The sequence below is a fragment of the Trichoderma reesei genome (assembly GCF_000167675.1).
Source record: "Trichoderma reesei QM6a unplaced genomic scaffold TRIREscaffold_15, whole genome shotgun sequence".
Classification (NCBI taxonomy): domain Eukaryota; kingdom Fungi; phylum Ascomycota; class Sordariomycetes; order Hypocreales; family Hypocreaceae; genus Trichoderma; species Trichoderma reesei.
In genome coordinates this window covers 355881-371946 of record NW_006711162.1, presented here as the reverse complement: position 1 = coordinate 371946, position 16066 = coordinate 355881, and the positions used below count along the sequence as shown (strand labels likewise).

Genomic DNA, 16066 nt, shown 5'->3' with positions numbered 1-16066 from the left:
AGCTTCACCCTTGCCTGAGTCCGGACCGTGAGCCAACACGTTGGAACTTCAGAATCTTCAGTCACAGTGAGCTGACTGGTCACTTTCCCAGGTTCTTCATAATCATCAATCATCAAGGATAGAGCGCACTTGGCGTCACTTGGATCCGGGCCAGTAGAGTAGGGATAGGCCTGGAGAGATTACATGTCGGTGATAGGCTCGCGAATTAAGGCCACGAATATCTGCGTCATATTGGCAATTCGATCCCTTGCTGGCCAGATGGTCGCTCCAAGAGTTCCATGGAATAGGAATGCCACGTCCGCCATGCTTCAGACTCCGAGTTCTGCGCCCCTGGCCTATCGATGTAGAACGACTCTACCCAGAAAGTGATGCCTCAAGAACAGGCGATTGGCCTGCCGATTTCCGATATGCAAGTGATTGGCGTCTGAGCATATAGTTCCCAGCAGTCTGGTGGATGGTAGCAAGATCAGCATGGGTGCGTCCAGACACCGATCGGCGCGCACGCCATGTAGTTGCGTGAAACTACCACCTCGTGCGGTCTTTGGCGACTAATCAGACCCAGTACCGGCCCCAAAGAGCGTATTCTTCCTTTGTGCCTCGGAACTGGAATTTCACCTCCGTCACGTCCTGGAAACCTTCCTTCTCCTTTGGCTCCTTGAACCTAGATGCAAAGCCGGTAAAGGCCAGCTTGGGCAGACTCTCCCTGGCCTCGGGGTTGAGTGCAGCGTTGTGGGCCCGAACAGCATCGTTGTGCTCACATACCATGACCGGCGTTGAGAACCATACACACCGAATCGGAACGCTCGCTTTTCTCGCGACGTCAATCCACAAGGCCCGTGTATCGGGGTCTGGATTTGTGTTGTCTATGCTTGCATGTTAGCGTCTGCCAGCTTCATCCCGGGCTCGTAAAGCAAGAATCAAGCATTAAACAGCGAGCAGCGGAAAGCGGGACAGCACGTACCAACAACTACAGACTTGCCGGCTTTAAGCAGATCCTTGGCAGCTTGAATGCATTTGTCGCGGGTCTTCAATGTGTCTTGATTCACCCGTTCATATCCAAGAGGCTTGAGGACTTTAAAGTAGAACGTGCTCTTCCCGGCACCCGGAGGACCGCAGAACAAGACGACGTCCTGGTCGTTTTTCTTCTCAAAGAGGTCCTTGGCAGTATCCAGCGATGCGTCGTCTCCAGGAAATGCAAAGTTGACCAGGTCAAATTCGCGAATAAAGTCCCTGGGCTGCTCTCCCAGAAAGAACTCCTCGGGTGTCTTATAGTCGATGCCGACATTGTGAGCGAAATTCCGGTCGGAGCAGCTGAAATCCTTTGGTACAGATGCCGCTGCTGCTGTTGCTGCACTGCTGTCTCCTTTCCCCAGCAACGCGACTCGGCCGCCCGCATCACCGACGAAGAAGCTTCCCTTCAGATCAACCTCTTCCTCGGGAATCTCGAGATCCTCGCAGAGCTCCTTCCACATGCCAGTCCTGGGCTTCCGATAGATGTCCTTTTCCGTGGCCGCATAGAGGGCTATCGGAAGATCGAGCGCGGTTAGCACAGCAGTGCACTTTTGTTTGAAGTCTGCGACGCGCTTCTGCACAGCAGCCTTTGGGCCCTTGTACTTTGCATCGAAATGCAGCTTCAATCCGGCCTGGTTGGAGAGGATCGCGACATGGTAGCCTTCCTGCTCGTGGAGCTCTCGTAGCCGCCCGGGCACTTTGCTGTCCCACCACTTCCAGTCTGCTCCGCTGGAGGCGTGCTTCTTCCCGGACGATGTAGTGATGAGAGTCGAGTCGAGGTCAAATGCAGCTATTTTCCTCCGCTTTTGGCGAGACGTCGGATCGTCATTCTCGGGCTGGTATCTGCCGACCAAGAGGGTTGCCGGGACGTCATCGGTAGGGCCTCGTTCCGACCAGACGGTTCGATCTTTTGGTTTCTGGGAGGCTGGGGTGAAGAAGCTTGCTACCGCTGACTCTGGGAGACATCAGTCAGCGAGAGGCACAAAGCATAAGGTACAGGGTCATCACGGGTCGTATGTACTTGTAGTTGTGCTCTTGACGGCCTTTTTGAGGGGAGGAGGGGAAATCGGAGCACCGGCGTCTTTGCGCTTCCTGGGCGGACTTTTTGTGGCCATTGTTCGACTGCAAAGGACACAAGAGAAGGCTATACTTGGTTTTGTCTGCTGAAGCAAGGGAGAGGTGCGCAATGGAAGCATTTGGTTACAGAGGCGGCAGAGACGGAGGAGGAGGGAAGCCTGGAGGCAGAGACGCGCACACAGATGCGACCGGAGCGCGTGATCACGTGCACCTCGACAGCAGCACTTTAAGGTACAGGTAACCAAGCTTGAGCTTGAGCTTGAGCTTCCCTCACCCTCGTCCATATCCTCCATAGCAACAGCATCAACTCCTTCAAATCAACATCCAGCTCACCACAGAAGCCGCCATTGAGCCTTCATCGAACGCTTAACTTCTGGCTTACCTCAAGACTGCAAACGATACAGAATCAACCCACACTGGTCCCTGACCAGCACAGTCTCTCCTCACCATGTACGAGCTGTTCCTCACGGCGCTCGTCGAAGACAGCGACATCAACACAGCCCTCGCCGTGCTCAGCGGCTTCTGCTCGATGCAGCCATGGGAGTCCACCAGCCGAGTCCTCTACTTTCAAGGCCCCCCGCGGCCCTCCGGGATCACGAACCAGCGCTCCTTGGAAAAGCCCATCCGCAAAGACGTCGCCATGCTCTGGAAAGAGCTGCATCAGAACCTCTCGCGCCAATCCTTCGTCCTCCAGGCTCGCTATGAAATCATCAAAGACCGGGACTTGGGGCCCTCTGCCGAACCAGTGGATCTCGACACTGTCCCGGGTATCCTGAGATGGACAGACTTTCCTGATCCTCCGCGCAATCAACCCATCCTCGCCCAGCGCAAAAAGGTTGAGCTTTGGGATCAGAGAAAGCTGCTCTCTGTGTTGCAAGAGAACAATCATCAGTTAGTCGCATGAACTCATTGTCTCATCTGATTCATCATGAATAACAGACCTCGCAGACTCAAGACGGAGACGGTAGAAGAAATGTACCGCTTCTTTCGCGATGACGTCGAGTTTTGTCTCACCAGGCACTACTTCGTCGGACCGCTCGAGAATTACGTTCCTCTGTCGTTCAAATCGGCACCTCCCACAGCGCCAATGGCTTCTCTGCCGGCGTGGGACTCTCTCACCCGCGTTGATGCGCAGAATCGCTGGATTCTGCAGGTCAAGGCGCACGTTGTCCAAGACAACAAGCCAGATGAGATTAAGAAGGCTCAAGATCAGCTCTTAAAGTTCCGCGCGGATCTCGAGGGTGTCTTTGACTTCAAAGTCTTTGATCGCAGAGTGCACGACACTCGAGTGGCTATGCAGCCGCAGGGTGTTCAGGCTCTCCCGCAGAAGGTGCTCCTTGGGAAGTCATGATATCTCGTATGTCGCGTCACAAACACTAGAGAGCCGGATTCTTGGTGTTCAAGATCGCCGGACACAATCGAAGCTCATCTGTCCCCAAGGGGCGACTATTGCCGATATCGGTCTAATCACGTCTATTCCAACACACCGGTTGATACCGCGAATATCAACAGGCAACGCCGATCAGGCACTCACTCTCAGCCATACCCTCAAACGTTACCCCAGATCCATCAACCGCCCAGAATAATACTCATGGTGCTCAGCCATTCGCATATCGACAGTAAAAAATGGCACAAAATCACAAACGGCAGCAGGATGAAAGTGAAAAGTAGAATAATGGGTATCTTCAACGGACAGACACCACTAATGCCCGTGTATTGCAAGTAAGGCTAGATTACAAGAACCACAACTTCCTCAACCTCCATCCTGCGTCTCCTTCTCCCCCCCTCCGATGCTGAGTTCTTCGCTTAGTGCTGGACGAGGCCAAGGACCTGAGACAGGTTGGGGATGCCAAGAGCAACCTCGAGGGAGACGATCTGGCCGTTGGTGGCAGCGTTGAGGTAGGCGTTGACAGCGTTGAGGTCGACACCCTGGGCAACCATGGCAAGAGCCTCACCAACGATCTGGACAACGTTGTTGACGTTGACGGTGGCGGCGACCTTGCCCTCAACACCGTGGACAAGGCTGACGAGCTTCTCAGCCAGGGTAACCTTGATGACAGACTCGATCTAGAAATTATTTGTGTGAGCATCGCTGTACCGTAAGACAGAGAGATAGGGGATCTGGCTTACCTTGGCGACAATGGGGCCAAGGAGACCAGTCAGCTGGGTCTCGAGGGCGACAACGTCGACGACAACACCCTGGGTGATGCCAACGAGGAGGCCACCGACCTCGCTGACGAGGGTGCGGCGGGCTGCGGAAGAGTCAGTATCTTGAGGCTGTTGATGAGGATGGAAGGTTCACGAACCGAGAGGTGCAGCGATGCCAGTGCCGACAAGGGCGGCGACAACGACGGTGGCGAGAGAGAAACGCATGTTGGCGGTGTTTGGAAGTTGGTTTTGAAAGTACTAAAAGAGTGACTGTGCGAGTTGCTGTGCAAAGGAGTGACTGAAAGCGAAGGCTTGCTGATGATGATGAGAAGAGAGAAGTTTGGGAGGGCGATCTTGTCGTCTTTATATCCTGCGAGGCCTCATCCTCTACCCACATCATCTCGTCGAGCGATCGGCAGTCACATCGTTGCTTCTGGACATATCCGGGTCTGAGCCAGTATCCTGCTTCCACTGAGATTCTCCTTGACTGGGCTCGCTTAGTACCAGGGGAGCATGGCGATGTGGTTGTACATGGACTCCTATTCAGTGCCTACCAGCAACCATCGCGATACGATACAACAGCCAACACATGGGAGCACCTTGGCACCCACGACACAGGACACATGGTTTGGTCTCGAAGAGTGCCGATCTGTTCAGGCACATGAGTCGGTCATTGGCGCAGAACGTGTTGATGACATAGGGGCCGCTGAAGAAAGGGGTTACAGAGTGAAGATCCCAAGTTCTCTTCCTGGTTTGGATGTGGGGAGCTCGTAGGGAGCTGTTGTGGCTAATTTCCCGATTCTGGGTTGTCCGGGGGGGTTTTGAAGAACGGGGTGCAACGGCATGCGAAAGTGGAACGACTGAGGCTTTGCAAAGGAGGTGAATGCGATGAATGCGATGTTGCTATTTGTGATTCTAAAGCTGAAAACCGCCATCATACAGAAAATCAGACAAGAGCTACGTTCTACTTGCTTGTACGGACTATGAGGGCTTGGTAATACTCTCTACCCACTTGCCTACCTAGCTATGAACCGTGAGTTGTGATGGAATCATCATCACCGGATAATACCCCAGACCAGGATGCATCTGCCCCCGCGATCGGCACATTTCATAGTGTTGCACTAGAGAATGAAACCGGCAGTGTGATTGTGATGTCTGTTCTGGAAAAAGGTGTAACGGACGGGGTGGATGAGCGAATGGCAGGGTCTATTTTGAGCTTGTCTCCTTGTCTAGCTGTCTGCCAGGCCCTATCACGAGTCATGTCATGCTGCTTCCATCGACGAGTGCCGGCCATTGAACGATCTGGCTGCCATGACATATACCGGAGCGACCGGAATGCCGTCAACTCGAGTTTGTATTTGCCATGATGGACGGCACAATAATACCACATCGGTTATGCTTATCCTAGGTAGTATTTGAAGTCTCCTGAGACACACGCAGTATGGACACCTGCAGAGAGAAATGCACGAGAAGCCTGCACAAGCGTCTGTCTGTCTGTTGCTCCGCCGATCGACAAGGGTGCATGAAGCCAGACAGATCCCAATAATCTTCAGCAGCCGCTGAAGATACTAAATCGCGATGTCGACGACGTCAGAGGGAGCCAACAAAGGGGGCTGACACTTTGCCGGATGAATAACCGGTTCCTGAATATCTCGCTGTGTTGATCTAATGTATGTATATGTATGCATGCATGCAGCCTTGGTCTGTCTAGCTGCTGGGATCTGAGGTTTCTCTGTTGGGGGCAATTTGACGATGCATTGCGATCTACAGCAGAAGTACTACTCTTTCATCTCGCTGCGTTTAGGCCATGCAGAATCTCGCTACTACCTTGTTGTTGTTGTTGATGATGAAGCTAAGTACTTTATTTGAAGGATTCGTTGTCGATTTGAGTGTTGGGGGGTTTGAAGCTCGCTACCGGAGATGCCGAAAGTGATGCTCCTATGGGGACTGTAGGTACACGTAGTCGAGCCATGCCCATAGACCAACTATTAGTGATTAAAATCGTAAGGCCAAAAGCAGCGCGCACGACATAACATGCATTGACGGTGTGAAAGACGACTCTTTCTCGCAGAGGAAAAAAATCCGACATCGTGAGCCATTAGTAAGAGTGTGAAGCAACCAAAACATGAGATGTCGTGTCTCGTGGGTGAGATTTGATTTGATGGGTTGTAGGAGACGGTCGATCTGATAAAACGTGCTTATGTGTAAGCAGAGTGTAAACTCTAGAGGTCTAGTTGATCTGATTCATCACTTTTCACATCGAGTCTTCGTGATCAGAGACATACGATTTTGCACATGGATCTGTCGATATGATCTACTAGTAGTTCTCATCTTCATACGTATCCCTCCGCAGAGAATCATGATATTCGTTGCCTACCCTATCATGAACATTGACGCTCATTGAGTTCTGGCTCCTTCTACTAGTACATCCAAGAAATACAAGGGCCAATCATTTTGCGTGCCTACCCTATGATTCTATTGATACTTGGTATCGAAGAATCCCCAAGTCGTAGCATTGAGAAGATACCGGCAGTTTGGTAATTTCAACTGCTTAATTGGGATGCAAGGGTGGAGGACATGGGTGATTTGACATGTCAGTTTGGCGTCCATGATTCGTGTTTCACAGGAAACCTGTCTCAAGAAGTCCGCCCAAGAAATCAAAGGACAGAGACTGACTGAGAAGCACCAAAGCATAAGGTAGCTATGGCTGATGCTTCCCCCAACAGTCAACTTGGGAATATGGAAGCCCTAACCAAGCCTCCATCGCGTCCTCGTGGCGTATCAGGCCTCCAAAAAGGCGGGTCCCGCGGCTGTGTGCGATGTCGCGTAGGTATTATTGTTCCTGTTTCGCTTACCTAGGAACCACGGAAATAGAGTCTCCTGATTGTGCAGCTCACAGCAAACCGAGCCGCAAAGTGAAGCCATTCGCAACCCAGCCGCGCGTACACAAGCCCCCCCCCCCCCCAATAATAGCTCATGGAGTCGTTATTCGGCCGGGACTTTGCTTCCCCTGAAGACGCCAGGGTCGCCATCGATGCCGCCGCTCAGCAAGCCGGCTACAGCTTCACCAAGCACCGGTCCCGGCCAAACAGCGTCGAATTCCGCTGCAGCAAGGGGCGGAACTTCAAGTCGCAGCAGAACCCGGATCTTCCTGAAAGTCGTCGCCGGCAGACGAGTTCCCAGATGACGGGCTGCCCGTTCAAGCTTGTCGTCAGTCGGCAGCACCCTCTCGCCCCGTGGGTTATTCGACGGACGCGGAACGACGAGTCGAATGAGCACAATCATCCGGCTTTTCCCTCGGCGGCGCATTGTCGGTATCGCAATATGGCTATCGAAAAGAGAAAGGAGAAGATTGTCTCCTTGTTTGATGCTGGAGTCAAGCCTATGCAGATTCTGAAGCAGTTGCAGCTTGAGACCGAATGCCATGCTGAAGGCCTCACCCGCTATGATGTTTACAACGCTATACGAAAGTATCGTCTACAGCAGGTATCTAATGAGACATTGGGCGTGTGCAGACTTCAATACAACAGCTTGTCATCCCAAGATAATATTCAACTTGGAGCCGCTACGAGGAATAACTCCTCCATGCTTGTCACAACCTGGACGGGTTTTTCACCGACCGCCACGATGAGGAAGCGCAGATAACCCTTGTCGCAGTTCACGCCGTCGCTTCGCCGCGTGAAGCGAGGCCTACGCTAAGCACGAGAAAATGCACGAGAAGACTGCATATCGTGGACGGAAGATGGTACGCCTCACCTTTCAAACCGCTGAAAACCGCTGGGCAAGGGAAACAAAGAAATAACAACCCAAAAGATGACTCATAACTGAAACTTGGAGTCTTTGATTTGGTATACTGCTCAATGCTGCCTCTTGAGCGAGAATACCTATGCAGCAGTGCTTTTTCAAGGGATACAATTCTTCCCTTACATCCCTTACCATCTATGATCCTCCCGAGTCACACCATAACGCTTCGCAATCTGCATTTACTCTTGGAGTCAGTATGAAACAGCCTTGCCAACATTCGCATGTCTATGTGGACGTCTCGCCACATGCATCCAGAGTCAGTTTCAAGCGCGCAACAGAGAGGCAGCGTCTCCTGGCGGCAACCAGAGACGGACGCGTCGGCAAGACCCTGGAGTTGCTGACCCCAAGAGAAGCCTTTGGGGATGGAATGGCATTTCCAGGGCCTTTGGTACTTCCGTATGATGACCTCGCCGAAGACCCAGAGTGGCCACCCCAGGATCTTAGAGAATGGAGAAGCGAAGAGGAGCGGAATCCAGTCACTCGAGGCAGAAAGACCATCTACATCGTTCCAAGTCCAGCCATTTCTCCAGAGGTATCCAAGATGCAGACGTGGTCCATCTGCAGCACTCCAACCGCAACGGCGGAACGCGAGATGCAAGCTGCCGAGCCCCCAAAGATACAGCACCTAATGGAATATTTGTCCGCCTTCTTCCACGGCATGCCCGTCAAGCTCTTCAAAGCACCCTTCCAATGGCAGAAATGGAACAAGTACGACGGCGCAATCTTGACGTCCCCCAGCGCGCAGCGCCGGATCGGGCTCCGGACCCCCGGCGACCGGCTCTTCGGGATCCGGTGCCGTGCGTCGCCGGACGAACTGTCACCCATGCAGGTCAACCTGGACGACGTGCTGGATGCCCTAGCGGAGAATATCCCGGCAGACGCGCACTCGATCATGATGCTGCTTGACCTGGACATGTACGAAGGAGATGGAGACATCTTTACCGCCGGGCGGGCATACGGGGGAAGCCGCATCGCTGCCGTCTCGCTGTTCCGCGACCAGCCGCTGTGCGCGCCTCCGGATGATGGCCATGCGTGGCCGGCATCTCACTGCGCGGAGTACATTGACAAGCTCTGTCTGGAAGCATCTGACGAGCCGCCAACGAAGAAGAAAGCCAAGCTGCAGCTCTCCTCCCGTTGCGCCAGGACCGGTACCAGTGGCCCCCTAGACAGAGCCATCGAAGCAGTACAAACAACAGCAGCAGCAGCAGCAGAAGCATCTTCCAGCGGAATCTCACGCCAGGCGCGGCTTGATGCCGCTGCTAGCACGACAGCCCAATGGCTTGGGAGGACGGCTGTGACCATGGCACACGAGCTGTGTCACTGTTTGGGACTGGACCACTGCACGTACTTTGCGTGCGCGATGCAGGGGTGCGGCAGCGTGGCCGAGGCGCAGCGGCAGCCGCCGTACGTGTGTCCCGTGTGTCTGGAGAAGATTTGCTGGGCGATAGGCGAGGGCGTTGTTGATGGGTGGGAGGAGGAGGATAGGGGGGTGAGGGACGGGTTTGTGAGGGAGAGGTACGGGAAGCTGAGGGAGGTTTGTGAGAGATGGGGTGGAGGGATGTTTGTTGGGTATAAGGCTTGGTTGGATGATGTACTTGAGGGAAATTTAGAGAGTCGTGATGGAGTTGTGAAGCTGTGCTGAAGAGTAGGCGTTGAGATATCGGTGAGAAGATGTGAGGAGAGGAGGGTTGTGGGGATATAGAGGAGTTAAAGAGAGAGCTTGCAATTGTGCGAATGTTATCTCAACAACTTTGAGGCGGCTGAGGGCTATACAGCTTACTATCCAGCCATATAGCCATATCATAAGAGGTTCATCAAGTTGCAGCTGGAAATTGATTAGAGGATAGAAATGCAAGATATGCATATCGTCAAGACGCCTACAACGAAAGCAAGTCAACAGACCGAGGGCCATATCAGTTGAACACAACAGACATTGAGAGCCGCTCAATCACTTTGAATAGACCCTTTCAAGCCAATGACACATGAGTGACTTGGAAGAACGTGCTATAGATGTCCAGTCTCGACGACGAGAGTTGCAAACGACCTGGAGGAGCTTGTGCACAAACTGTATGTAGCACTTTGCGGAAGTCCTATGCATAATCAAATGGCCGTGTGGCTCAATGGCAGAGCGTCTGACTACGATTAAGTACATCAGGAGGTTGCAGGTTCGACCCCTGTCTCGGTCAAGCATTATCTTTTTGTCCCTTTCGACAATTTCCAAGATCGGGCTCCATCTGCCATCTTGTCTCCCCTCTGTTTTTGGAATTTTTTTTTCTTTTCTCTCTCTCCTCTGTTTCTTCCAATCTTGCCAAAATCGTCTCTTTTGCTTCTACTCTTCGCCTTACCTTATCATATTCGTGATACGACTTCAAAAAGCATACTCTCAATCTCTTTTCCCATGGTAGCATCTCAAACCTCCCCCGCTGGCAGCTTCAGCTCTATCGTGTCCATGTGGGGGGACGGCATGAGACCAATCGCCGTGACAAGAGAAAATTGTCCGAGCCCTCTTTTCTTCTCTTTCTCTCTCTCCGGTTTCCTTTGCGCAGAATAGTAATGGTGTCGTCATCCCCTCCGACTAGCAGAACCAGTCTTATAGCGGAGGGAAAATCTCTTCAACAAGCCTGAGCTACTAGTACAGCTGGCGTATGTACTTGTACTGTAGCCCACCAAGCCCACCACTTTTTCAAGCCGTGTGTGGGTGTGTTAATCAAGGCATTGGACATCATATGCGAGCATTCAGCATCACGTAGTAGCAGGTCAGTCATTGACTCTGGTCACTATCAACCTACCTACAGAGCAGCATCGCCGATCCTTCCCGGTCACTGTAGCACAGGCATACGAGTCTCCGATTGGACCAAGCCAGACGAATGGGTAGGACGTGAGGCAGCTCAAGCTGATACGGGCACAGGTATCAGTTGGTCCTCTCGTGGCGGCCTTGGGAAGCCCCATTGCAGCAGCGACTTCGGGATGGCCTCTTGTTCACATGTATGGTTTCCCAGCAGCTCTCGCAGCTTGTCTGATGAGTTGGGACATGATTATCCGCGCAGTTGATATGAAACGATTTCATGCATGCGTAGGTAGTATAATACAATGTCGCCCGTGCTTGGAAACGGCTTGTGAGCCCGAGCATTGGCACATTGGTAGCACACCACCACAGTGCTATATGTAGGCTGGCGGCATGAAGCACAGGCGACTCTCGCTGACGAGACCCCGCGTAGAAGAGCAACAGAGCAGCAAGAACTAGTACTATGTAGTAAGATATAGTAGCGGAGAGAACGACAAAGGACAAAGCGGGAGGGCTTCCGACAATCCACAGCCTTGATGGTTTCGCCCTATGAAAGACGCACACATGCAACGCGCCGATGCAATGGGACGCTTGCTGCAGAGATTTTTCATTACTACTAGCACGGGATGCCCGGTTTGTGACAAGTGTAGGTAAAAGTAGTACTGTCCTGTGTGTATGTACATCTGCACGAAGGCCTGGGAGGATCCGAATTGGGGGACAAGAAAAGGACCAGAATTGGCCGGAGAGTCGTGGGGCCAGAGACGGCGAATTACAGCTCGCCACACGTCGCGGCAGCGAGAGAAGAGAAAAGAGGCGAGAGAGGGCCAGAAAAGGCGGCCCTTTGATACAGTTGGATGTCTGGATGTAACAGCGAATGATGTTGCGAGGAGTACCTACATTCCATCCAGTGATACACGCAGCAGCTTCATGTCCATGTCCAGCGGTGAGGACGCTTTTGGTCGTCGTCTTCTCCTCGCTTACACGCGTGCATTTGCTGAGGAGGACACTCGGCCATTGAGAGCAGGGCACGGCCACTCGGCAGGCGTCGGATTGGCCTGTTGACCAGCATCCGAGTGCCAGCGCAGATGCTGTGACGAGGGGTCTTTGATCCGCCCACCACCAGCAGCAGCAGCAGCAGCAGCAGCAGCAGCAGCAGCATCGCTCGTCTAGCTGGGCCGGGCTCTAGCATGGAGCCTGGTGGTGACTTTTCGGTTCAAGTAGTGACAACAATGCCTGGTACAGTGCATACAAGCCCGCGGCTCGAGCAACCAGCCAACCAGCGGACGAGAGGAAGGGAAGCCAAAGTCCATCTCATCAGTGGGATGGATATTAATAGGCAGCCGCTAGCACAGGTGAGGTGGAGAGAGACGGACAAGAACGTCTGTTCGGGATGATGCGATAACGGTGGGTTTGGAGCCCAGTTTTCCGGTTGACGGAATGCTTCCGATGGCCATCGATGGACTGACTGATTCACTTGATTCACTCATCGTGACGGCGTGAACAGTTGAGGCTCCGTTTTAAACCCACTTGTTGGTGGGAATACTAGTCAAGGTAGTAGTAATATACGGTCGAACTGTGCAGTTTTGGTCCGGCCCGGTGATGGAGCTCCGTGAGCCGTGGAAGCGTTCAAGACGAACGCCGTTGACAAGACGCTTTAGTGCTTGAAAAACGGAGCCTTTCACGACTTAACGGACCACTACTCTCACGGAACAACTATAATTCCATCAACGGCGTCTCTCTTGTTCCTCTGAATTTTCCTATGAGAGCCACAGTGGAGCAAGTTCTGGCATCTGTTAGCGTTCGATTCCGTGTCATTGAAGGAAAGACGCTGGATCGAGAGAAAACAAAAAAAAAAAAAAAAGAAAACTCTGCACTTGTCAGTATCATTGATGTCAAAGCGTTTGTTAAAAGGCAAACGAAGAGAGCCATTGTTGTCAAGCCTCACTGCGTACAATTGCGTCTCCCTCGGCTCGAGCAATGGCTTGTGACTAAGGCTCCAAGCCACAAGCCGAGAGATGCAATGTCCAGCTGTCTGCTCTTTGTCTGCACACACCGATTGCATCAAGGGTGATTATTACAGGTTAGGCAATCCGAGTCTCTCCAATGCACGGCTACAGGCTCAACCCATGCCAATCCCTCTCTTCGAACTCAGTCCTCATCGATTGATTGAGGATGGAGCACCGCTCTGCGCACGCCATATGAGACTGACTACCGCAGTCTCTTCTCAACCGTAGACACTTTGGCCGAGTGGTTAAGGCGATGCCCTGCTATCAATTGGTATCATAGGCATTGTGTTCGCACGCGCAGGTTCGAATCCTGCAGGTGTCGGTTCTCTTTTTTTCCTCTTTTTGTCTTTTTGCCCCGTGATCCTCCTCGTCTCCTCTCCCTACCATCTCTTCTGCTCCAATGCCCTCCGAAACTTCAGTGCTTGATTCGCAACAGGCATCTCGACTCTATTCCCGTCTGTCCCCAGCCTCTTGATCCTCAAATCAAACCATGTCCCCCTCCCTGAGCCTCAGCTAGCCCCATCTTAGTAGTCTATCCCGTCAACAGAGAAGCCAAGCATCGACACTCTCTACTCAAGCTTTTGTTGGGCTCGGGAAGGCCATGCAGACCTCAGTCCGGGCTCGACAAATGGCAGCGCTGCCCAGCCCTCCCCGGAGGCCGATCTAATGCAAGGTACGCAAGGAAGTGAAAATGCCGCGCCCTTCGTAGGGCGGACAAGCATGAGCTTCGTCAGCTCGGGGGCCTTGGAGCTCTTTAGCTGTTTATTATTACCCCTCAGCCGAAGGATGGGGATGATCTTTAGCAGTCGAAGGCGTTCCTGAGCTTGTATTACATGCATGTCACTAAGGCATCAATACGAGGACTCTGGATGCCGAGCTCGAGTCTTGATTAACGGCAAGCTCGGAGCAAGCTGAACAGACGCCGCCAGGAACCGGCTTCACTCGCCGCGATGCCCATTGGCTAGCCGAAGGTGACGGCTTACTGCGTCTTGCATGGCTTTGTCCCAAAGCCCAAAGCTGATCCTTCAGAGTTGAAGCCCTTCGTTGGGCACCTCGAAGCATCAGAGATCCCTGCTCAAAGGGTGCTGAGTGGACATGCATAGCTCACCCGAGAGCTGCCCGAGCAAGCCACAACTACAACTACGTACTACAAGGTAGTAGCTGCCGTGCGACCTCTGGGCCGAGAACCAAAGGTATACTAATACTAGATTGTTCTTTATTATATGCAGGCCCGGCAACTTTTTTAGGATGAGTGGAGTTTGAGCAGAAACTTTGGTTGAAGAGGAATTTATCCATGCGGAAGTTGCTCCGTCGTGGGCATCTTTGCATCGCCAATCAACGGCCTCATTGTTGCAGAGTTTTCTTTTCTTTTTCTTTCCTTTATTTTCTCGTCAGCACTTTTTTTTTTTGTTCCTGTAAGTGTTTCCCGCTATACTCGTACGAGAGCCATCCTTCATGTGTCAAAACCTTTCGATAGGCGACATTCGTCTAGGCCCGCTGCACAAAGGTGCCTCGATATCACAGTTGGAGGGACCACCTGCAGCGTGCCTTGTGCTTGCTGCCTCTGGTACAGTAGTCGCACGACTATCGCCGGTGCATACATACTAGCCCGCGGGCGTTATAATTCCTTGCGGGACACACACTGATGGCTCCGATGGCGGCCGTGGTACGAATGCTGCATCGTGCCTCTTGTCTGGAGCTCATGAAGCAGCCGTCTTGTAGAGAGACTTGTGTGGGGATCCAGCAATCGCAAGCAAGGTCACCATCCAGGCCGCGTGGTGTCCTTGTCGTTCCTCGTTCCTCTCCAACCCTAGTTTCAATAGTACGTAGATAGAACCTTTCTGCTTGGGACGAATAACTCTTCTCGTATGAACTAAGTCGCCGTACTTGAAAAGGGCTAGTGAAGCTGCATCCGTCGGCTGAATCTACACCAACAGCAGATCCCCCAAGCACCCTCAACGCAGAAACAAAGTTCCAACTACTGCCAGGCACAGGACTTCCCATCTATTAGTATAATCGCGACCACTGCAAGGGGGGGTAAAAGCCATCGCGGGAACCGACCAACCACAGGGGCAGGCAGTCCTGCGGGCTAAACCCCTCCACTTACACGCAACCCAAGTTCGGTGCGATGGGAAACTTTGGCTTGGGCGCGCGCGACTAACACATAACACAGGACTACGATAGCATGAGATGCAACAGCAGCTTGGCAGGATTCCCGCGTCCCCTCTGCGCGCGAACGGGCGTACAGAAGCATGACGTGCCCACACTTTGCGGAGATAGACAAGGCTTACTACGAGTGACCTTGTGCTTCATCCAGAAAGTGCACAATCTTCCCGGTAGGTAGACTCTCACAAGGGTTGGAGGGGGAGAGGGACTCTCTGCGGGCTTGTATTGGCTTGGTAGTATTGGCTTGTACGCCGCCAACTCAGAGATCACAGCATGCGGCTCGGACCGGAGAGGACGCACAGCAACTCGTGCTCCTTGTGCTGCCCTTTGCTTGTACTGTACGCTGAGGTGGTATTACACAGAGAGGGACAAAGGGGCGAGCGAGGGCTGTGTGCCCTTTTGCCGAGGATGGAGGGGGGAGGGTAGGACAGGAGCCGGCATGTGCTTTTTTTTTCGGCTAGAGATGCAGTGTCTTGTTTTGCATGATCGGTTCCGGTTGAGTAGAGGTCTGGCAATAGTGATGGGATGGGTGACTGCTTGGCAGTGGCATGTGGAATTGTAGCTGTCAGTTGTATCCCTTTGGTCTGGCGCTCCGAGTTGGAGCTACAAGGGGAGCTGCATCTTGGAGAGTATGTCTGCAAGTCGTCGGCGTGGCGGTGGTACTGGACGAGGGGTAGAAGACAGACAGAAGGCTATCTTTCGTGGTACATGTCAAGGACAAGAGGACGAGGTGTGCATAGGTACGAGATGGTCAGTCGGCTATCGAAGCAACTTGGCCTCATCCGACTTCGACATGCCAGTGTTCTGTCTATCAACGACCCAAGCTGTCCTCAAGTCCCGCGTCCATCTGAGCATATCTCCGCGATATTGCCCCGAGCCGCCACCTCGAGCTTATCTCTCCGTGGTCCTATGGCGTTATGCAAAAGTGCTTTGAAACTATACATATATGGAGAAGGACTAATCGAATTCACTACAGCGGTTAAACGGGAATAAAACCGACCTCACCAACGCCTTCGGAGCGCCATCTCATTGTAGTCGTAGCTGTTTCCATCAAAAGCACACTAACACC

The 16066-nt window shown here is 52.8% G+C and overlaps 4 protein-coding genes across 4 annotated transcripts; 2 read left to right on the top strand and 2 right to left on the bottom strand.

Annotated features, from left to right (window-relative positions):
* Positions 1-552: 552 nt before the first annotated feature.
* TRIREDRAFT_65128 (uncharacterized protein) lies at positions 553-2126 on the bottom strand (the record flags this gene model as incomplete). Its single annotated transcript, XM_006966924.1, has 3 exons — positions 553-863; positions 962-1954; positions 2033-2126. 3 exons carry the CDS (start codon positions 2124-2126, stop codon positions 553-555), a joined length of 1398 nt encoding a protein of 465 aa, XP_006966986.1.
* A 410-nt stretch (positions 2127-2536) lies between these two features.
* On the top strand, positions 2537-3581 carry TRIREDRAFT_79761 (uncharacterized protein; the record flags this gene model as incomplete). The annotated part of the gene is made up of 2 exons (XM_006967023.1): positions 2537-2979; positions 3037-3581. 2 exons carry the CDS (start codon positions 2537-2539, stop codon positions 3437-3439), a joined length of 846 nt encoding a protein of 281 aa, XP_006967085.1. The 3' UTR covers positions 3440-3581.
* Positions 3582-3894: 313 nt separating this feature from the next.
* On the bottom strand, positions 3895-4461 carry TRIREDRAFT_109287 (uncharacterized protein; the record flags this gene model as incomplete). The annotated part of the gene is made up of 3 exons (XM_006966923.1): positions 3895-4155; positions 4219-4340; positions 4395-4461. 3 exons carry the CDS (start codon positions 4459-4461, stop codon positions 3895-3897), a joined length of 450 nt encoding a protein of 149 aa, XP_006966985.1.
* A 3775-nt stretch (positions 4462-8236) lies between these two features.
* Positions 8237-9109, top strand: TRIREDRAFT_65147 (uncharacterized protein; the record flags this gene model as incomplete). Its single annotated transcript, XM_006967022.1, has 1 exon — positions 8237-9109. A coding segment is annotated over one exon (873 nt), but the record flags the coding sequence as incomplete, so codon positions are not given.
* Between the last annotated feature and the right edge of the window lie 6957 nt (positions 9110-16066).